Source organism: Microplitis mediator, chromosome 2 (genome assembly GCF_029852145.1).
Source record: "Microplitis mediator isolate UGA2020A chromosome 2, iyMicMedi2.1, whole genome shotgun sequence".
NCBI classification, from domain to species: Eukaryota; Metazoa; Arthropoda; class Insecta; order Hymenoptera; family Braconidae; genus Microplitis; species Microplitis mediator.
In genome coordinates, this window is record NC_079970.1 from 3,028,800 (window position 1) to 3,051,197 (window position 22,398).

The 22,398-nt window shown below is 35.3% G+C and overlaps 4 protein-coding genes across 7 annotated transcripts; 2 read left to right on the plus strand and 2 right to left on the minus strand.

The window, feature by feature from the left end:
- Positions 1 to 409: 409 nt before the first annotated feature.
- On the minus strand, positions 410 to 3,447 carry LOC130663783 (gustatory receptor for sugar taste 43a-like). 2 transcript variants are annotated; one of them, XM_057463240.1, is made up of 5 exons: positions 3,076 to 3,447; positions 1,835 to 2,051; positions 1,304 to 1,751; positions 784 to 1,217; positions 410 to 722 (listed from the first exon to the last, which is right to left on the minus strand). In XM_057463240.1, the coding sequence occupies exons 1-5, from the start codon at positions 3,222 to 3,224 to the stop codon at positions 579 to 581; spliced, it is 1,392 nt and encodes a 463-aa protein (XP_057319223.1). In that variant the 5' UTR covers positions 3,225 to 3,447; the 3' UTR covers positions 410 to 578. The 2 variants fall into 2 exon arrangements, with proteins under 2 accessions (XP_057319223.1, XP_057319222.1); XM_057463239.1 differs by having other exon boundaries at positions 411 to 722; positions 1,292 to 1,751; positions 3,076 to 3,445.
- Positions 3,448 to 4,354: 907 nt separating this feature from the next.
- LOC130663528 (uncharacterized) lies at positions 4,355 to 6,109 on the plus strand. Its single transcript, XM_057462793.1, has 3 exons — positions 4,355 to 4,549; positions 4,761 to 4,921; positions 5,001 to 6,109. The coding sequence occupies exons 1-3, from the start codon at positions 4,481 to 4,483 to the stop codon at positions 5,236 to 5,238; spliced, it is 468 nt and encodes a 155-aa protein (XP_057318776.1). The 5' UTR covers positions 4,355 to 4,480; the 3' UTR covers positions 5,239 to 6,109.
- LOC130663527 (uncharacterized protein CG3556) lies at positions 5,970 to 9,538 on the plus strand. Of its 2 annotated transcripts, none has more exons than XM_057462791.1 (7): positions 5,970 to 6,109; positions 6,658 to 6,734; positions 6,816 to 7,077; positions 7,155 to 7,402; positions 7,464 to 7,841; positions 7,916 to 8,317; positions 8,969 to 9,538. In XM_057462791.1, exons 2-7 carry the CDS (start codon positions 6,668 to 6,670, stop codon positions 9,028 to 9,030), a joined length of 1,419 nt encoding a protein of 472 aa, XP_057318774.1. In that variant the 5' UTR covers positions 5,970 to 6,109; positions 6,658 to 6,667; the 3' UTR covers positions 9,031 to 9,538. The 2 variants fall into 2 exon arrangements, with proteins under 2 accessions (XP_057318774.1, XP_057318775.1); XM_057462792.1 differs by having other exon boundaries at positions 6,816 to 7,056; positions 8,969 to 9,537.
- Positions 9,539 to 10,097: 559 nt separating this feature from the next.
- On the minus strand, positions 10,098 to 15,425 carry LOC130663439 (protein hairy). Of its 2 annotated transcripts, none has more exons than XM_057462672.1 (3): positions 14,528 to 15,425; positions 12,016 to 12,243; positions 10,098 to 11,874 (listed from the first exon to the last, which is right to left on the minus strand). In XM_057462672.1, the coding sequence occupies exons 2-3, from the start codon at positions 12,226 to 12,228 to the stop codon at positions 10,855 to 10,857; spliced, it is 1,233 nt and encodes a 410-aa protein (XP_057318655.1). In that variant the 5' UTR covers positions 12,229 to 12,243; positions 14,528 to 15,425; the 3' UTR covers positions 10,098 to 10,854. The 2 variants fall into 2 exon arrangements, with proteins under 2 accessions (XP_057318655.1, XP_057318654.1); XM_057462671.1 differs by lacking the exon at positions 14,528 to 15,425 and adding an exon at positions 12,597 to 13,910.
- Between the last annotated feature and the right edge of the window lie 6,973 nt (positions 15,426 to 22,398).

Sequence of the window (22,398 nt, forward strand, 5' to 3'; positions counted from 1 at the left end):
TCTTCTCTTGTCAAGCGGTGAAATCCAATATGTTTTGATGCATTTCAATGCATATTTAATATATATATATGTATACATATGTGTGTATGTATGTATATATATATTTATATATAGTTAGGCTGTGATGGATATCATTTTCGGGCACGAACTAACGGCGGGATTTGTATAGTAATTTAAATAGTTTAATTATTAGTTATTATTATTATTATTATTATTATTATTATTATTATTATTAATTAATTAATTAATAAATAATATTATTAATGAAAAAAAATTCAGTTGAATATTGACTTAAAAAAGGAAAATTACTGGCTAAAAATTTTAATTGTAATTTATTACCTAATTAATTTAATTGTAGTCGATTGATAAAATAATTGATAACTGTACTACACTTACATGCGTTATTATTTAAATGTCAAAAAAATTAATTTTTTTTCCTTTTATTTAAAGATTTTATGTTTTAATAAATTTATTATTCACATTATACATAAATACATACAATATTAATTTTTATTTACGTAAGCTATTGAACAGTTTAATAAAATACATAAGTTAATTATTTATATTTTATTTATTTATTAAGTCAGCGCTTTAGTTCTCGTTGTTGAAACGTTACGTAGCAGCAGTGTTGCATTTTTCAATATATTATTCGTGTCTTTGGTGTCATCGGCTTTTTGAAATTGTATCAAGATAACTAGGTATGTAGTAACTGCACCAGCCATCTAAATTAATTGATTAATTAATTAATTAATTGAGTTAATAATTTAAAAAAATTTATTTTACCGAAGTAATAAGTGCGCGGTCCAGTGAAAAAAGCCCACAGGCTGTAAAATGAAGCGGTCGGTGTAATAATTGGAGTGAAAATATTTCAAGCTGCTTTCGAATTTCCGGTTGCCATGAGTATGTCAGTAATTGACTGGCGAGAATCGCGGTTTTTTGGGACTCGTTTGTTGTCGAGTAGCACGGCTGGACCACTACGACTACACGAAAGACATGAAGACCACACCATAAACATTGGACGATTATAAATAGAGTTTCTTTGTCGCTGGTAGCCTCCATCAATAAAAAATACGGAGTTATTATCAGATGAAACAGAGCTGTAATTGCGACGACGAGCATTGGCAATCCAAAGGCTTTGTTTATAAGAATATTTACGTCGCAGAGTGACGAGTGGATGGTAATTAGCTGGGACACTGTGTCCATCACGTCGCGCGATTCTTTAAATAACAATAACAATAAAAAGATTATTTATAATATGAGTTGTATAGAGATCGTAATGTTGGTAATTTACCGCGCTCTTCACCTGTCCAGCCGGATATTTTTGGAGTCCGAAAGAGTCTGCGGTCATGTTTATTGCTGCCGCCACTTGTTTCCGACCTCAAAATAGTCATTGGAAATTTATCTTTATCCGACAGCTCACTCACAAGGTCAATGTCTCTGCGCAAATAATTTTTGCTGCTCTTCAATAAATTTTCAAGATTTTTATTGAGCCGCACAAAACGCTGGTTCAAATTGTAGGTCGCTATTGTGTACTGTATCTCTATTAATAACGCTTGGAAATAAAAAAAATAAAGAGGTGAATAATTAATTGGTCCTTTGTCTGGCATTTTGCGTTTCATTTTAGTCTGAAGGTCCCATGAGTAAATGTCCAGGCATGCGAGAGCTATAAAAAATATCATCGTGCATGATGACAAAATTATTGCGAATCTCTGGGTTTTCTTGGGAGTTGTGAATCCAAGACGTTCGTCTGCCTTTAATTTTTAATTGCTTATGTTATTAATTTTAGTGGGTTGTTTATGATTAGATGATTAATAAATTAATTTATTGATTATACATGAATAAGTCGTGCCATCATTTCACGAATGTATTTCCATCTGAATGGCGCGCCTAGAACTCCAGCAGCAGCTAAAAGTGCGACAGCAGTAACGTCGCCTATGGTGATATTCAATGCTGTTTGATGCTTCAATCTTGTACTGTTTTCCCAGCCATCTCTGAGGTCTCTCCAGAGACCCCATACTTCGGCAACTGAAAAAAATACGAGCAGACAAACGCTGCTCGTTACTCAAATTATTTTTTACACTAGTTATGATAAGAAGAGTAATATATGCAGTAGGGGTATGCGCATTGCCCGGACTTACGAATTAGTATCGAATCGAATAATTGTAAAATTTCATTTTGAACGACTTAAAATTGTAATTTTTTTTCCAATAATTGAAATTTTCGTCTGAGTAGTTAGGGCTTAGACAAATAACTCGAAAATTTTCGGATAATTCGAAAATTTACGGAAAATCGATGTCGAATTATTCGATTTGAATTTCAAATCCAATTGGAATTGAATTCGGAGTGATTACGGATTTTATTTAAATCCGAACTCACTCCGTCACTCGGAGTTCCGGAGTTTATAAAAAAATCACTCTGCATACAGAGTAAATGGGGAGTTTGGTTTTCAACGGAGTGATTTTGAAGTTAACTGGATTTCATTTAGATCCGCATTCACTCCGATTTGGAGTTTAACCCCCCCTCGGAGTGAATTTCTCTCCAAGGGGATTAAATAAATACGCAGTCCGGATTTACTCCACGTCTACTTCATAAATTTTTTACAGCAGTATTCAGACATAAAAAATTTTTATTTATGTCACTAAAGTATCAAAATTTTTTACTGATAAAATAAAAGTCCTAATTATGAACACTAAGAATTTATATGAGTGTGAATGTAGCAGGCATCAGACAAATTTAAAACTATAAATAAATAGAGTAAATAATTAAAAAAATAATATTTTTAAAAAATGCACTTATTAATTTAAAAATTTTTAAATGTGCATTTTTTAAAAATTTTATTTTTTAAATTATTTACTCTATTTATTAATAACTTGAAATTTGTCTGATGTCTGATACATTCACACTCATAGAATTTATTTATTTAATAAAAATAATAAATTCATTTTTTTTGAACTTTCATTTTTATGCTGCTACTAATCCATTCAATTTAAAATTTTAGTAATTAAAATTAAAATGAATAATTATTAATTAACACCAATAATATCACTACGATTACTTACTAATTAATTTACTCACCTGTAAACTATATCAATAATATAAATACTTCCAATATAACGATCACTTCGTTGCCGTACTAATCTTACTGGTAGCAGACCGAGTACTTTACTGAGATGATAAATAGGAAATAAAGCTTGATAAAGATCTGATTTTGTTAGTTTACTCATTATTCATAAATTAAATAATTCATTGTTAGATTAATTACTGTTTGTAATTATTTTAATATTTTTATTGAAGAACTAATAGTATTTCGAGTGATTGCAAAGCTCGGATGTACAACGATCGAGTGCGCGTAAATCAGTACGAAAGGAAGTTTTATCCACTGGACATCGTCATCTAGATATCTGTCTATTTGTTCGTGTCAGTTTGACATTTTGTCGTAATTATTATTTACAATGCGCCGAGTACTGCAAGAATAGAGAGAAAAAAATGTAAAAGAGAAAGCGGGAGAGAGACAATAATTGATTGTTATCCTCGAAAAAATAACTTGTTATGTTTACTCAAAGCCGTAATTGTTTAATCGATTCTCACTTACTATTTTATATACATCCAATATAATTTTATATATAAATTATTTAAAGTTCTGTCATATATTTAGTATTTTTTTTTTTTAGACTTCACTGAATAATTAAAATAAAATTTTTTATTTGAATTCGCATTTTTTTTCTCTACATATCAACTTCTGATATTGAATATAAAAAATGTAGACTGTAATTTTTTACAATAAATAATTTTTTAAAAAATACAAAAAATTGGCGGCAAAATTTTTAAACCCAGTAAAAATTAATTCTTGGTTTGTTTGATTTATTTTTATGAAAAAAATAAAAATTGAAGATAAAGATCTTGATTTCTATGAAAAATTACACGAGTGTGAATGTAACTGACACGTGGGAATTTTTTGAATTTTAAAATAAATAAAATGTCAGTAGAGTAAAAATTAAAAAATGGGCTTTTAGATAAATTTAAAATTATTACGCGCGTTTTTTTTAAATTCAATTCATTTATTCAAAATTTATAAAATGTCACCTGTCTGGTACATTTACTCCTAAGAATTCCAATACTTGTAATTGATAAATTTAAAAAATTACTTTCCAGTATTTTTATCTGAATATTCAAATTTTATTTTATTGAGCTCAGAAAAAATAAATGTTTCAAACTCCATAAATTTATTTAATATGAATCTCATATATTATTGTCAATGTTATCATTCAAAATGTTGATAAATCTTGTTGTGTTTACGCGCTACTTTTAAATAATTAATTCGTAATTTGCATTGTGGTGGCAGCACCTGTCGGAGATCTCGGTTGAATTGTTGATGTTGGTGTTGTAGGTTAAGTTTAAAACAACAGACCGCAATAAAAAAAGTGTTTTGATACATATATATACATAATCTTATTTAAACAATCATAACAAACAAATAAATATGGAATTAAATGAAGACGACTGGTATGTTGATTGTTCTGATGAAGAAAAATACGACGTTATTTCCAAGGTATTCTTTATATAGATTTTTAAAATAAAGTTCAGTCAATTTTTTAAATTGTCACTAAAAAAATTTAATTTTACTGACAGTTTAAAAATTCAAAAAATAATTTTTAAATTTTAGCTTATAATTAAAAACAAATTTATTTACTTGACTTGCCCTGATAACAAAAATAATATAAACTTGACATTTGATCATTTGTTTATTTTTTATCATCTAGGATGACTGGTATCTTAAACCTGATAGTCTAATAAATATGATAAATAAAATGGAGTGTAATAAACAGTGTCTGGATTTAGAATGGAAGTGTCCTGGTAGAAGAGGACCATCACCAATTCCTCTTAATAGTCACCAACCTGACCACGAATTGTCTGATTACAAGTATTTTTATTTTATTTATTTATTTATTTATTTAATAAAACTGACAGCTGGTAATTTATGATAAAAATGATTATTTAAGGATTGAAGAGAAAGATAATTTTGATTTTATGGACGAAATGTCATCGCCACGACTTCCTGTAAGAAGAGTAGGCGAGGCAACACCCAAAGGCAGCGCTAAAAAGAAAACAGCGAGTTTCAATGGCGCCTTGTCAACAATAATACGTCACAGACGTCAAGAGCAACAAGAAATAAGTCTAAGTCCTAAGAAAATAGACCCCAATTCAATTTCACAAAATATTAAACTACATCCGTCGTAGTACCGACTTCTTTTCTTTTTTTTTTTATAACAAACTAGAGCGTCTATGAATTTAAAATTCAAAAAATTAAATTGTAATTTAAATTTTAAGAAATATTTTATATTTATGTACAATAGTATAAGTATTTATAATATTAATTATTTAAAATATGTAATTGTAATTAATAGTATTTTAATTTACTGTTCAAATATTTTTTTTAAGGCTTTGTGTTGTAAAAATTAATGACTTAATAATAACTAGATATTTTTTTCTATGATAGTTATAGATTTAATTAAAATAAAAATGACAATGGAACAGCAGCATGAATATTTTTTTCTACTTTAAAGTATATGACGTAAAAAGAAAATGAACAAGAAGAGAAAAAATGAGAAAATGTCGGAGAAGGCTGAAGTTACAGCAGGTAAAAGTTTATAAATGAAGAAATAAAAAATATATATGATTTATGAATACATTAGAGTGATGAGTGGTGGTGGTGAGTACAAGGGTTTAAAATGTAAAAGCTGGTGGGGAAGTTGGGGAAGGTCTTCGAACCCCCGTTCGTGATACCGGAGCTGTACTAGCCTACTCTGAATTTATGTGGTGAATTTTAGTCTGCATTGCGCATTCACCTCGCAGGCGCAACGTGTGCTATCGCGAAAGACCGCGACGTGAGGACGCGACGCTTGTCACCGTTTTTTTTCACCACTGTGCGGTCCTCGCGGTCGTAATCCCACTCAACCAGCCCCCACATTAACTTTGACTTTTTTTATCCATTTTTAAATATTTTAAATAAATAAAGTTATCAACTACTCATATTGTTTCTACGTTCGAGTACTTATCGATCTCTGTTTTCTGATAACTCGCACTGAAACTACTGCCGTGTTTATTAAATGTAAGTAAAAAAATAAATACATTCATTTGTGATATTCTGCACCCTAATCATTTTTTTTTCTTTTACTCCAAGGGAACTAAAGTCCTTATAAATTAATTAAAAATTTCTCATCAACGAAATTCATAAATTTCTTATTTTAAGGGATTTAGTAAATACTTTTTTTTCTAAAAAAAATACGAGTTTTTTTTTATGCAACGAAAGGGTGAAAAAATTATTTAATATCCAGACAAAGCTCAATTTTATATTTTTGTAATAATACACGTATAAAAAAAATTGAAATAAAAAAAAGCTCATACTGAGGTTGAAAGGGGCTAAATAATTAATTAGCGTAAGAGATTCTTGGAAATAACAAGCAATAGGGGATGAAAGTCAAGAAGGGCTTGCCAGACATCGCACGGTGTGATATCGATCTCGTCGTTTCTACTTCCTTAACAACAGACTACCCTTTGAAATAACAAAAAAAACTCTAAACATTTTAAAACTATCGTACATTCTCATATAAAAAAAAAATAATAATAACAATTATCATTATTTGCACAATAATTTAGAAAATAAACAATGTGGGGACGCGCAAGTATGGCAGCAGTGCTAATTGTATGGGCTTCAGTCTTCGCCCGTTGCCAAGGTAAGCTCCAGAAACCCGAGGTAGCTTTTATTATTTAACAGAGACATTACCCTCAATAAAACGTGCTTTTGATTGATTAAGGGACCGAGATTGAGTCACGTCCAACCGAGACGGAGGTGGAGTCAATGGTATCGCGTGCCACCACGTGGCTCTGGTACCAGAGGGATCAAGACGCTGGATGGTTCAATAACACCCACTGGGTTCTTTTAGCTCTTCGATTAGCCAATTTATCCCGCGCTGACAATAATCCCTCGTCTGTGTCTGTTGAGCTGCAGCTCAGTAACAAACAATTGGAGTTGGAAATAGTTGTTTTGCTTTGGAGGTACAAAAACAATATGTCTATGTAAGAAGCAATGCAGTATAAATATTTATTTGTTTAAATTTACATTGATAATAATAATGATAATTGTCATCATTTAGGCACAGAGAAATAGGATTTTCAGAGACAAATTTGGCGCGTTATACTCTTGCCTTAAGCGCTTTGTGTATGGACCCGCGACAGTTCCACGGTCACGATTTGATTGGAACTCTTCAGCATCACGAACCGCCTGTAGATTACGATTTTGCGCTGACAACTTTAGCAGCTTGCAGTGCACAGGCTCACATCAGAAAACGACAAATCAGAAGACTCTTAGATATAACGAACGCCGTTCAGTATCACAATATTGGTGAGGAAAAAAAATAACCGCGTTAAATAATCAAGTATTTTAATTACCAACTTGATTGCAGACACAATAGCGATGGTGGTTCTGGCCCTGAGATGCATTATCCAGGATCACAGACACCGGAATCTTGGTCACTTTGTCCGTAAACCCGCGATGAGTTTAACAAAACGTCAGAGAGTCGATGGAAGCTTTGGAGATTTGCGTACGACTGCTCTGGCAATGCAGGCGCTCAAACAAGTGGAAAATGAACCTTTGGATAATTGGAACAGATCCTCAGCATTGTCGTGGCTGATAACCCGCCAGCAGGCTGACGGTTCTTTTGATCAAGATGTTTATTTAACTGCCCAAATTATTCTCGGAATAATTCCCAAGAGTCTTATCAACATCAGAAGCTTAAACTGCCGGCTAAGTAATAACACACTTCCGGGTCTTACTCCCAACAGTGAGTAAATAATTTGTGCTCTGTATTTTTATCATTGACAATTTATTAATAAAATATAATTACGCAACTTACAGATAATTTCAACGACAATTTGATATCATCGAGTACAACAAAAAATGTCGAAACCAACACAAGTGCTTACGGATCTACGGCTTCAAAACTCCCGACCCAAACAACGTCACCCCATCATCAGCTAGTCAATGTCTCGTATACTCTATGGGTCGGAACCAATGAAACTTATCATCTGACAGTGACTGCTCCTAAAAATGAAACATTCTACGGCGTAATGTTACTTGCCGCTGAAATATCACCTCATTTTCAATTTTCAGCTTCCGAATGGCCAAATGGCCATTACGTTCACACACTCGCTGGCTATAAAGAAGAACCCATGTCATATCATTACTGGCTACTTTACAGACTCACATCCCCGCCGGACTTGTCTTCTCCACCGGGTAATCAACTCGTCGCTCCTGGAGGTATTTCGCTTCAATCATTATCGTCCATTATACGCTTCTTAATAATAACGTAACGATGAGCGATTAATAGTTCCGATAAATTTTCTCATCAAAATTTTATTTATTTTTTATTCTATTGCTATATTTATTCAGTAAATTTTTATTAATTCTCTTGATTACTTTATTATAAAAATATTTTTATTTTAAAATTTACTTTCCCGCCAAAATTGAATTTTTTATTTTACGGACATTCTCAGACCCGCGCTTTTAAAAAATATTCAATGACACAACTGTCAATAAAATCTTAATGTCAATATTACAATTAGAACCCACACGAAAAAATATATATGTGACATATATGCATCAATGTATCGGCTATATGGGACATAAATGTTACTTATATATTTTTTTGTGCGGGAATTTAAAAATTTTTTAGACTAAAATTTATTTTTAAAATTTCGTTTGACTCCTAATTGATGACAACTGTAAATAATTATTTTAAAAATCTATATCTTGGAAACTACGTCGTGATATTTTTTAAAAGTGGGAAGGGGAGGGGCGGGCACTATATGAGAATATCCTCAAATATATTTTTCAAAGTCGGGCTGCTTTAATCTAAAAAATTTGAATTTGATTTAAAAATACTAATGAGATTTTTGTATTTTAAATCAGGTGTGGACGATCTGGAAATCAGCGAGGGCGAGTATTATCTCTTTTGGTATAAAAAACTTTAAGGAGAAGATCTAGACATATATCAAGCATCAATCACATATAAGTAAAGTTTATCAACAGCAAGATAATCTTGCGACTGTAGTGTATACAGTATAAAATGTCTAAAAATTCAATTTGATATTAGTTTAATTAAATAATGAATAATTACAATACAATAACTATCGAGTAATAATTAAACATTAGTGTGTACGAATAAAAATTATAATTGTCGCGCGGATAAGTTTAAAAAAATAAGTAAATACTACATTTTGTAACAGACAAAAAGCCTAAATGCACAACCTATATAAATATAAATATATCATATATTTAATATCATTTTACTTATTAAAAAAAACTATTTATAATAAATGAAATGAAAAAATAAATTTATCAAGCAAAATATATACGTCATTTCTATGCTTTTAAATTTAAAAATATTTAATAGATATATTTGTTTACAATTTATATATTTTATAGAGTTATTAAACTGAATTGCTTATTAGCTGGTAATTAATTTTTGTATCCCGTGATCCTGTAAATAAATAAAATCCTTGGTCGATAATTCCTCCTGGTGTATTTTAGTCTTATAGAAAAATGAAAAGTTTTAGTACGAGACTTGTTAGTATGAGATTATTTAAAAAGGGCTTTAAATATATATAACGAGAATCTGTTTAGCGGGATTGGAGTCTAGATAGTAGCTGGATACCCGTCGATTTTCTGCACCTGCATCGTTGTTGTGAAGACGGAGAACGGAGTGAGATAATTGTCCTAGGGTGCGCGTCTGATTAGCGTTAAAGATCACAGGGACTTGGGGCATGTTTGCCGACGAGCCTCGGGGATCTACAATTTGCCTCTTCAATTATGCCAGGTGAGATGATAGAGCCAAGAAATTACTCTACGCTATTTAATGCCTTTTTCTCCGATAGATACACATTTTTATTTTACATTTTAAAATACTCTATTTTTTATCAATCAAATTGTCCAGCAAAAAATAAATACTCAAGTACAAAAAAAATAATTACAGTAGATGTAAATAAAAAAACATTTCCGGCATTTAAAATTAAAAAATTTATTTAAAATTAAATGGGGTGGGGGTAGCGGTGAAAAATAAATATATAAACAATAATAATTATTATTATATCAACAAATAACATAATATTTAATATCTTATTATATTGACTCTGTAACTTAACATACATCGAATATGGAGTTTTTCTTATTTTTAAATTTATTTTTTAAAAATAAATTGCAACGGTATCTTTTAGATGTTTATTATTTTACATTTATGAGGATCGGGGTAATTCAATCTGTATCTCACATTTTACTATCATATATTTAAGAATCTATAGCACAGTTATAACTTTTATCATTTAATAATAATAGTAATAATAGATATTAATAATAATAATAACTAATAATAATACTCTGATGTATATCTGGGTACCCTGTGCGGGTGGACATGCTCTCTTTTTTTTTTCATTTTTTTTTTTTTATACATAACTAGATAACGTGAAAATAAATCTATTCTCATGATAAATACTTTTTAGTGTCAATTTTTATTATATACAATATGACGCTCTTTGTGTTTAGGCAATTAAATTCTCTGCTTGTCTATATACTATACATACATACATTTATATATGTATACAATATATATTTAATACATATACATAATATACATTGACATTAAAGAATCTTGATATCGTTTGGGTATTTTATTGCTGCTGCTCCAACGATACTCATCATCAATGCGCATCACATATAAAATCAATCAGTTTAATTGAATCTCTTTATTATGATTATTATTATTATTATTTTATATTGTATGTTTTTTATAAACCTCTTGTTTACCACGGCCTCCACATTCCCTCTTCGTCTTTAACTGGCTGTTGTGAAATAGTCGAGGTCGATTCGGGGGATATGATGGTGACCATTTCGTCATTGCACTGGGTATCAGGATGACTAGACGTGTGTTGCTCATCAATACCATTTACTTGACCAACATCGATCTCACTGCTACAACTGTTGTTATTATCTAGCGGTGGCTTGTAGGTTTTTATTTTTTTCGAAGTCGTGGTAAAGTCAAGCGGCTGCTCTGGCTGATCCATGCGCGGACTTTTTGTCGGTTTAGGTCCGTCATTGCTCCAATCTTGGGGTGATATATCTTGATGGGATCGTTTAGCCAATTTGTCAGTGGCTTTTAATAGGGACATATTAGTGGCTGCCCAAATAGCTGTAGGCGGATTAGGCCCGATGCTAATTCCGTTGGCAGCAGCAGCAGCCGCCAATTGTACGTAATGACTTGGTAGCAAAAAAACTACTTGACCGTCGGGTAATCTTGATGGTATTACTTGGACAACAGACAACATATTTGGATTTTGTCCTGACGTCGAGGCCTGATCGACAACGGGTATACCCGTGCCTGCTGGATGATGGTGATCCAGTGCCGTCGGAACTTGACTGAACGCGGATGTTGGCCTGCTGCTGTTGTTATTTTCATCACCGGCGGTTGTACTGCTGTCGGGCCGTGCCATAGGCGTGGGTGTGTCCATCATATCCGGTATCTCCGTTTTAATTAAACTGGGATTGAAAGATGTTGGAGCGGAATTGCTGCTGCAGTGCGGTGCCACTGGATGGTTTTGATGGTGGTGGTGATGATCAAGTCCACTTGGACTCGCGGCACCTGTTACGCGGTCTGTTACACTACCAGGACTACTACCAAGACCACTGTCTGGTCTTGACCCGAGATCCAAATCCAATTCAGATACACAACTGTCCAGATGACGCAGTAGCCTTTGTTTTACTGCCGGATCCATAGGTGTTGTATTGCCGGTTATTATGTCGGGTGCATCCAGATAACGACCCACCTGTGAGCATTTCAAATTACCCTAAGTTACATGTCGTCATTATTATTATTATTATTATCATTGGAATATATACACCCGAAACAATAAATTAGCATCAATTAGACCAATCATATATATAAACAAGTATGTATATTGATCTACCTCACGTGAGCAGTCTTGATAGCCGGCCTTGTACCTCGACAATCCCGGCTGTGCTAAAGTTCTCTGTCTCTGGAGATGTCGTACTGTCAATTCGAGTATGTCTGCTTTCTCAAGCTTGCTGTGCTTTGTGTTTTCCAGCCTCGCACTATCAAGTATCAATGCCTTGAGTGCGGCAAGTGATTGATTTATTCTCGCACGTCTTCGTTTCTCCATCAGTGGTTTGTTTGCCTGAGTATAAAAAAAAAATAAATTTACATTACATGTAAAACATTGCAATATAAATAAATAAATAAATAAATAAATATATATTTATAATTATACATCAGTAAGGATAATATATAAGCTATCAGATGGTATATGTGAGCTATTACACGCCTACTTCTGATTACGAGGGGAAGAATTGTAAACAGAAGATAAAGTGTGCGGCGCGTGGCTATTATATCTGTGTCATATGGCAAGTATCTCGTGTTATTAACAGACCAGTGACAGTTCAATTTATAGCTTACAGACCATTAACAATTGGACAGCTAATTTATTTATCGGCTATTAGATACCTAAATAATCTAGGCACGGATACTTACGCGGCGACCGTCTGAGTGTTTTGGATTCGGGCTCGGACTGAGACTCGGACTTGGGGCCGGACTCGGTGCTTGAGGCGCGACTTGTTGTTGCTGCGGTTGCTGATGCTGTTGTTGTTGTTGTTGTTGCTGCTGCTGCTGTCTGTGTCCGGTACCCGTTGATTTTTTGTCCTGGTGCCTCAAAGAGTGGAGACGCGCAGTCATTTTAGCAGGTCCTCGCGGACCTTGGGCTCACTGAGAAACACGTTTTAACTTTTTTTTTTATCTGCGCTAATGCTAACGAGGCACTGAGCATCGCGTCAAAACAAAATTCAAATTCTTTAGAGAAATTTTTATTCACTGTCCTAGTAACTGTTATCAGTACATTAGTACTTATTTATATATATTATATATTTATATATAAATGTATGTTTTGTTTCCTTTAGTTTTAATTGTTTTTTTATTATGTAACTTTGTCGCTGGTGACAAAGACTTTTATCGAGTCCATTATTCACGACACAAGTGAACGGAAAGTATTTTTTTTAAATATATATATGAGTATATATATTTTAAAGTTCTGCGATTGCAAAAGGATTTACAGAGTCCGATGGGAACCGTAAAAACGTTATGCGCCAGCACTACACGTGGTTTATATGCACGTGTCTTACGACCACTTGCCGTCACTTGGCTGACAAATATTTCTCTAGAGCGAATCACACCCCGATATTATTTAACATCACCTTCATTTTACATTCACATTATCATTGTTTTTACTTAAATCCACAATAAAAACATCGATGATAACACGGTAGAGTTTGTCTTAGAAAATTCAAACAGTTGATTATTTGCTTTGAGATTTACCGTGGGAAATTTAAAGTCAATGAAACTCGCGTATAAAATTGCGCGTCAATCTTCTTTGATGTAAAGAAGAATGTGAGCACAGGAAAAAGTTTTAAGTTTTAAAAGTGACAATGACTGTAATGATGGTAAGTGATGTTGATGTTGATGTTGTTGTTGTTAATGATGATGATGATTAAATGAAACAGGGATTGGCATAAATGTTAACAATAATAACTTGTGCTAAAGCATCCGCGTGGTCACACACCACAGAAGCTCGTATTTCCAACTGGTAAGAACACCAATGACGAACTGCGAGGCAGCAAACGGCTTGCAGCAGCGGCTTGTCTCTGACAATGTGTAGGGGGTGGGAAGAGCGCGGTGTGCGCCACTGAACAGAGAAGAAGTGGTGGGATGAAATGGACGAAGCAGCATATCGCCAGCAGCAGCCAGAGAGTAGTATAGAGTGAGAGAATGAGTCAGCGAATAAGGGAGCAAGTGAGTAAGAGCAATGTGAGTATATATAGATATGTATATATATATATATGGGTATATATAAGCGTGAATGAGAGAGTGGAGAAGTTGAAACAGAGGTTGCAAGAGTGAGACCGGATATGGAGACGGCGGATCGCGGGTTTCAGTGGAGTAAAGGAGGAGCCGGCGCACTACACTACTGTATACTACTACACTAGTGTAGTGTAGTGGCGTTTCAAGCACCACGGAACAGAGTGTAGAGTGAGTTGTGGAGGAGGAGGAGGATGAGGATGAGGATGAAGAGGTGGAGGTGGAGGTGGCAGCAGCAGTGAAGGCGGAGAAAGCGAGAGGGTAGAAATGGAGTAGTAGAGTGGAGAAAAGAGACGAGAAGAAAAGAGAGCAAACAGAGAAAGAGAGGAAATTTGTGAGTGAGGGTGATAGAGAATGCTCACGAGTTGAGGCTCACGTTCATGTTGACGTGCGCCCTTGCCTGTGGCTACCTTTCAGCCTCTCAGGCAATCTCGCAAACCCGAGCTACCTCTATATATACACTACTACTTCTAGTAGTCTCTATATACCTCTGTGCTTTCTCTTGCTATATATGTATATATATATATATATATATAATATAATATACTCCTCACGTTCAGCTCCTCATGCTACACTAGACTATATCCACCGACGCAGCATGGTCACTCCACTCAACTCTGTGCTTTGCTATGCTACTGTGGATATATATGTATATATATATATGCTAGAATCCGTATTATACCTAGCGAGGTATACGCTGCTCTCCTCTGTACTCTCAAGTACGTAACGGTGATATCATCTAACCGTCTGACGTGAAACTCAACTGGCCAAATAAAATGAGACTGGCATAACATGAGAACTGGGAAAAAAGATAAAAAAGTTAAAAAATATGACAACAAAGTAACCAATGAGAATGGAGATGACAGGCAAAGACGAGCACAATAAGAATAAGAACAAGAGTAACGTCATGTAGATTGCGTCTGCACAACAGTCCGTGTGTGGTATATGCTAGATATACTTGATATATATGTCTATACATATATATTTCTATTGATAGTTGGTGGGTTGTTGTCGTCGTTGTCGGTCTTGTATTGTTGTGCAAATGTCTAGGTTGTGTGTATATATAACGGTGCCTTTGGCATATATACATATATACATATATATGGACGTGTGTGAGGACGATAGCTCTTAGAGTGCGGGTAACTGGGAGGCGGAGAGATGAAAGGCGTATCGCGGTGGCGACGGGACACGAAGGGTGAGGATGGCGAGTGTCGCGCCTGTCGGCACGCGCGCGGCCAAGTGCGCTTCACTTCACTCTTTCTCTCTATCTCCCTCTATATATTTAATGTTGTCTCGCTTGTACACTCGCGCTTTTTCCTCAGCAGCAGCTAACAGCTACCAGCTCTATGCTCTATTGTGTAGAGTAGATACATACCGTACCCACATACCCCCAGCGTAAACGAGTACAGTCGAATCCTCTATATAATACTACTAGTCGCGCAATACATCTCTGTATATATGTATGTATATATATATATGGTTGATGTACTGTATGTGCTGCTGTCTATCTCACGTGCAAACTATCTCTCTCGTCTTGTTTTGTGTCTCATCTTTGTACTCAGTTGCGCATCGTATCGCGCTATACATCACACATCTCTCTGCTCTCTGGCCGCTATATCGCTCAGCTTCGCAACTACGATTTCCCACACGTACACTCACCCGTATATTTTATACGATGAGCTATCGGGATGAGGCCTGTTATATACGTTGTGTATATATATGTATGTAGTGTGAGTGCGATGGAGGTTGAGGCGGGTTCTCTTTGTGTTGCGTGTAGATGATGTATGTGGTGGTGTGGATACGCCGACGGCAACGGCGGCGCTTCGTTTGAGCTGTCCATGTGTGTGCACACACGGATGTCTCGGGATAACTTTTTTCTCTCTTTATCCTCTTTTTCGTGGTGGTTCTCGCCTGGGTGGCTATTAGGTCGAACGACCGTGCGTGTGGCGACCCTCCGACTGGTCTTGTTGAGTGTAACGAGCAGATCTGAATTCGAGTTGCCACACTACGTTGTCCGTCGGCCGACGGCCGGGAATCAAGACCAGCCGGAATTCGCTTAATTCTTTTTTTTAGATTGTATTCTTTTATTTTTATTTTTATATTTCGCAACTCAAGAATTTTTGATAAAATTTTCATCATTTTTGCTGTCTCGGTTATTAAAAAATTCCATTTATTTTTTTTTTAAAGTCGGTAAATTTTTAGGCAAAACCGCGAAAAAAATTTGTCAATAAATGTCCGAACGAGTATAGATATTGATTTAATTGAAGTTGCTATTATTAAAAAAAAAAAAAATTATTTTTAAAAATATTTAAAAAGTAATTTTGCATTTTTATAATTTATTTTTTTGTATTAAAGAATAAAGAGTTTCAGCATTGAAGAGAGAGTGCATTATTCTCACCGCAATTTAGCTGCGTACACCAGCAATGCCGCATTATTTCCAACCAGTATAAACATAAAAAGATGTATACAGTAGATAAGATGCAATTCCCGCCGACACCTCGCGCTGTTTTATTCCAATTCACCGTTCATCATATTTCTCCCAACATGTAATGAGTCGGATCAGCTTTGATCCCTGGTTCTCTTGAACAGCCGACTCCCTAATTATTTCCTCCGTATATATTTATACATCTCTAATACTAATTTCTTCTTTTTCTCATATATTCTACATGAAACATAAATATATCCATAAAAATTCAATCATATCCATCCGTCTACTTTTGCCATGCACTTAATATCTCATTACTTGACATTAACACTCCGTATTTTGCCCATGCATATCTCATCATACATCAATTAAACCGTGTCGTCGACATAGATTTGACATTTACTTAATTTAAAACCGCCTGATATAGTTATAAAAAATGGTAAAACTTTTTAATGTCAGCCGTAGTCGGGAGGAGAGGACAGAGGACTTGTTAACTTTACTTATTATTTGATAATCGAGTCCATTAGAGTGATAATGACCCGACTGGCCGGGGAATTTTACGCCGAAACTCTTGGCTTATACTTGACTTGGTTGGCTGACTGCCGAGTGCTGACTCTCGTGTCAGTTTCGTCTGCTGATCAGACTCTCTACGTGTCATGTCAAAACACATCAAGGCATAGAGAGTTTGCTATAGAGTGCGGTGATATATATTTACATATATATCTATATATACCTAGAACACTCGCGAGCTCTTCTTTCAATACTTATGACTGTAATAACTCAGAAAAAGAAAAAATTGCATCATAAATTTAAAAATATATTTGTATTTTTACAAACAAAATCATATGCTGTCTGAATGGGAGATGTATGAAGTAGTGCAGCGTAGACTGCATCATCTACATCATCAGAGAGAGGTGAATTTATATGGTGTGGCATGTAATATATATAGATATACATGTATACACATATTTATATATAATGCGTTTTGTGATGTCTATTGAAATGAAATAAAAGAGAAGAAGCTCTTGCGCGCTGGCTATCTATCTATACGGTGACTCGTGAATTTTTAAATGTCCCTGGTGTCACGAGCTGACTCGCAAGTCGCACCCGATCACCGTACAATGAGTATAAGTGAGACAGGCACGGGATGGTGAGCGGCAAAGAATAGGGGATATGGATATATGTGGAGAAGTAGTATGGTGTGGAGTGCCATGTCCAAGGGGAGCTTTCAGCTTTATGTATTTATGTATTATGTATTTATATATATATGTATGTATATATATAACGTGTTATATACGTACGTGAGGTATAAGATCAGGCGACGATAAAGAGCTGCACGCACACACGAGGTGATACGCGTGCTTACATCCTATCCACGTTATTTTTTATCCAGATTACATCCAGAGTCACGTAGTACGTGGGAAGTTTTGTGAATGTATATTTTACAAATTCTTGTTTAGTTTTTTCTTATTCATCAATATTGGGTTTTTAATATATTTTTGATTATCATTACAGTGGATTAATTTATATATATTTGTATTTATTTTTGAATGAAGAATAAAAAATAGAAATGAGTGAATTTTTAAGGAAGAAAGACAAAAGTACACGAGACAGGGTCAGTGTGGGAATAAAAGGTGACAAAAGGCGCGTTTCTGCCGAAGGGAAAAAATGGTATATATATATATATATATATACATATATGTTGTATGGATATATAGGAGTGGAGTAAAGAGCGAGAGTGTGCAACGGAGGATGTCGAGTAACGTGCGATGCCGTGACACCGACGTCCCTCTTCACTTCCCCATTCCCTTGCTCGTACATACATATATGTATATATGTATATATATATATATATACTATATATACTATATATACTATGTAGACTAAACCATACCATCCTTACACTAGACCGTACATGCGGTACTCGTGGCGCGCGAGCGCCAAACTCTCCCGGCTCTCGGGTTCGAGCTTGCCGTTAATCCGTTTATCGCGTTACGCCGCCACCGACGACCCTGCTGTCTCGCCCTACTCGCCCCCTCATCGTTGATGCTTCTATACCCCAACAAGCTCTCCGAGCTTCCTCAACCCACACAGTGTGTCTGTCTTTACTACACACATACACCCACCCACCTTTTCCCACGTATGACTGCTCTACGTGAGTTGTATTGCGTGGGTGTGGATTTGATCACGTGCGGGCGCCCGCGCTTAGTACGCTGATAGTATACTGTACTACTACATACACATATGTATACATACACACATAGGTATTTTACGGACATGTGTGTAGGGACTTAGTTATATAAATGTGCCGCCAAAGGATTCTGTGTAGGTGTATGTGGAAGGATTTTGCTGGATTGTCGGGCATAACACGACAGTTTTAGTAGTATTATATACCTTAGGTTTCTATGTCGATCCATGGATTTGTCTATTTCCATCATGTCCGTGCATTACACACACGCATGTAAATGTACACGTGTTATTATCAATAAATAAAAATATGGATTTATTTACAGAAAATATTTAAAATAAATAATGGCAAGCGACAAGTTACTAAATGTAAGAAAAGTATCCGACAAAAATATATATGTAGTTCAACATTTTCCGATTAGTAGAGAACTCTATGTATGTAGTGATGTATTGTGTGTCGGAGTATATAATGAGGATACGAATATTATTCGGGTGTGATGTGTATATAAATGAGGTGTGAGATGATGGTATAGATGGTAGTAATGTATGTATCTATGTATGTATACATGTAGATAAGTATAAGCACAGATATATGTAGGCACATAGATATAGGAGGGATTGCGGGTGTCAGGGGAATAGCAGGCAAGAGCAACGAGAGTTTCAGCGCGTGTATAACGGGCAGTCAGGGTAGATGGGGGGTAGCGCATTAATCATCCCCGGCATCGCGGCACGCCATGGCCAGTCGACCCCGTCCCAGACCGCCGTTACTACTGCGTCAGTGGTGCTCAATCATCCGTGTCGTGTCGCGAGGGAGTGCGACTGAGCCACTGTATTCTGCTATACATCTCTGCTGCCTCAATCTCCATCTCCATCTCCACCATCCTTCTGGTATTCCATACACTATCGTATCCACAGCACACTGTGCCATATAAACTTGCATGTAAAGGAGTATTAGGTATACATGTATATGTACATATATGTGTACACAATTCAACTCAGCTTCCAGGCTATATGTTATATTCCCTTTCTTGTATTTCACCGACGCCTCGTCATCGTCGACACTCCAACGCCCCATACTCTACATCATTCGGCTCTCCACATCTACACGAGCTGGGGCCACCACTTATATAATAAATCGCGGCGGCACAGGTAGCGGAAACTAATAGTAGATGGGTGCAGTCTAATTTCACCGACTTTTTTTTTCGCGATCAAGATTTTTTTTTGTATTTAAAAAAAATAATAAAGTATTTCAAACTTTTTTTTTTTTTTTCTAAATTTTGTTGAATATTTTTGTATGCTTAAAAAATATTTCAAGCATGAGTAGAATAAATACGGATATGTTTTGGACGTATCCTCTTTACAGATATGACATTCACGTGTACTTTATGGACCCTGCGCTGGACTGATGCATTTATACGTCTGTGCCTGCATTGAGTGTAAATGTTTGATGCGAATGTGTGGAGTAATGTATGTAATATACATATATATGTAGGTCTGTATGATAGTACAATGAAATATGTAGACTTTAAAATGTAACTATATACATGATGTGTTGCAGTGGCAAAAAGTCTTCTTGTTCGTTCTTACACAGAGTAACAGCCTCGGCACATTTCCCAAGACACGAGGCACGTGTATGCATAAATAAAACTCGATATACCTTCATGCGGATATGCAGTCAACTCTGTTTTTATTATTATTTTGTTTTGCGCTGAATTTTTTGGTCCGCGAAATTCATATAAAGTATTAATGTTTACTTTTTTACGGCTAAAAATAAATATGTGTTATAAAATATACATTTTTTTTGATTTGTGATATATGTTTGTTGTTGAAATATATAATGAGAAGACGCACTATCGCGAAAGATGAGTAGAAAAATAGATGATATAAAAAGAAAAACGTTAACAAAACAAAATAAAAATAGAAATGTTTAAAAAAAAAGAAAAAGCTCGAGTATGAAACCCAAGAGAGCGAGGAACTGAGAAAAAGCTAGTGTGTAGTGCAGCTAAAAAAGAAGCACAGGTGCGTGTTATCTCGCTCGTTCGCCGAGCTAGAGAAAAAATAAAGGAAAAAAATAAGCAAAAGAGGACCGAAAAAAAAAGGAAAAAGCTCGTGAAATAAAATGGATATGTGTGCGGGTAGTAGATGTAGATGTGAGGAAGAAAGAGACAGGAAAAGTCTTCTTGGGTAAAAAAGGAATTAAAAAGGCGGAGCTGAGAGAGAGCGCGCGCGCGAAAGACTCGTCGGGCGAGAACGAGTGGAACGGCGCGGCAAAAACCGAGCCAAGAGCTGAGCGTGCGCAAAAAAAAAGTACAAAAAAACAAAAAAAAAGAGGGAAAAAATGGTTAAAAAAAAGTTGAGGGAAAAGAGAGGCAAAAAAAAAGTAAGAGTATAAAAAAATGGCAAGGAAGGCGAAGAGTAAGAAAATAAAGTAAAAAGGATCCTTGAGGAGACGGTAGAAGCGGCGGTGGGTTTCTCAAGCTACACTACCACCGTGAGACGTTAGGGAAGGATCGGCAAAGAGCAGAGAATGAGAGGAATGGCAGAGAGTATATAGAGGAGTAGGAAAAATAAGCAAAAGGACAGCAACGGAAGCCAGCCTCCAACTCTCTCAGTCGTCTTTTACGTTTACGTTCTCTCCTTTACCACCACTTTCTTACTTTTTCGTTTTACGTTATCGTTATTCCATCTTCTTCTGCTTCTCGCTCGCTCACTCTCTCTTTCAACTCATCTCTACTTACTACTCTCAACTCGGGTCGCGGAGCCGCGAGACGGCAAACACACCCGAGTCTCTTTTTCCTTTATCCCGACTCCTATCGCGACCACTCGACACTTGATTCTACACTATTTCACTCCACCGTTGGTTGCTTCTACACTCGGTCTCACTTTTGTTTTTTTATCTTTTTTCTCACACTACACACTACCTACCTACTTACTTTGATTTTCGTTCTCGTCAAGAGTCTGAAACTCGTCACCTCTTTACAATCCCACGGTTTCGTTGAGTGTTGCTTATCTATTAAACATTTATAGAAAGTAAAACGGACAAAAAACATCTAATGCTATACAATTTAGTTTTTCTAATCATAACTTCGGAATTTGCTATTTCAAATTTAACGTTTATGTTCTGCAAATTTTTGCTTCAAGTATTGAATATCGGTAATGTAACAGCTAAATGCCATAACCCACAAAAATTAAACTTTACAGACGATAAGACTGTTTACTATTGTACTCTCTGTTTGTATGAGCCCTGTTCTACATTTGCCTTCTATGCCCTGCACATAGGCATTAAAGTTAAAACACAAATGGTGGAAAGAAAGTTCATATATGGGATAAGGAATTTTTTAGAATTTAAAAATAAGTATCCGAGCACTAGTTCAAGTTATAAAACTTTCAAAACTAGGCGCAGTAAAATAAAACTATCGATAGCGACTGAGAAGTTCCCAAGTCAACTGAAAATTTTAAGGGTCGCGACATTCGGTCATTATGGATCGACACGATAAAAGTGTAAGTGCCAAGTTGAAATAAAAAAAAAAAAACATAATCATGTGTGTATTTTTAGGCGACCATGCAAAAGACCTCTAGTGGATTTAGTTCATAAGAATGTAAATAACCCCATGACAATTGATCCATATAATTAGCTGTGTGGGCATCATCACACTAGTTGTAGCCCTTAGCCATTTATCGTGAACCCAGCCAACAGTAGCACGCGTGTGCATAATGCAGGCACGCGTGTGAACGCCCAACACAGCATAACACACAACACAACACCGCACAACACGGCACGTAGGGAGTGTTATCGTGTGTTATCGTTATCGC

Bases quoted from the DNA above. Each gene is read 5' to 3' on its own strand.
- LOC130663783 (XM_057463239.1), bottom strand. From the start codon at position 3,224: ATGAGTAAACTAACAAAATCAGATCTTTATCAAGCTTTATTTCCTATT. The intron at 2,052-3,075 runs GTGAGTAAATTA...AGTAACGAGCAG, and splicing joins ATTATTGATATAGTTTACAG to CGTTTGTCTGCTCGTATTTT. The intron at 723-783 runs GTAAAATAAATT...CAATTAATTTAG, and splicing joins ACCGCGCACTTATTACTTCG to ATGGCTGGTGCAGTTACTAC.
- LOC130663528 (XM_057462793.1), top strand. From the start codon at position 4,481: ATGGAATTAAATGAAGACGACTGGTATGTTGATTGTTCTGATGAAGAA. The intron at 4,550-4,760 runs GTATTCTTTATA...TTTATCATCTAG, and splicing joins AATACGACGTTATTTCCAAG to GATGACTGGTATCTTAAACC. The intron at 4,922-5,000 runs GTATTTTTATTT...TGATTATTTAAG, and splicing joins CACGAATTGTCTGATTACAA to GATTGAAGAGAAAGATAATT.
- LOC130663527 (XM_057462791.1), top strand. From the start codon at position 6,668: ATGTGGGGACGCGCAAGTATGGCAGCAGTGCTAATTGTATGGGCTTCA. The intron at 7,078-7,154 runs GTAAGAAGCAAT...GTCATCATTTAG, and splicing joins TACAAAAACAATATGTCTAT to GCACAGAGAAATAGGATTTT. The intron at 8,318-8,968 runs GTATTTCGCTTC...ATTTTAAATCAG, and splicing joins TCAACTCGTCGCTCCTGGAG to GTGTGGACGATCTGGAAATC.
- LOC130663439 (XM_057462671.1), bottom strand. From the start codon at position 12,797: ATGACTGCGCGTCTCCACTCTTTGAGGCACCAGGACAAAAAATCAACG. The intron at 12,244-12,596 runs GTAAGTATCCGT...TTTTATACTCAG, and splicing joins AACACTCAGACGGTCGCCGC to GCAAACAAACCACTGATGGA. The intron at 11,875-12,015 runs GTAGATCAATAT...AAATGCTCACAG, and splicing joins ATCAAGACTGCTCACGTGAG to GTGGGTCGTTATCTGGATGC.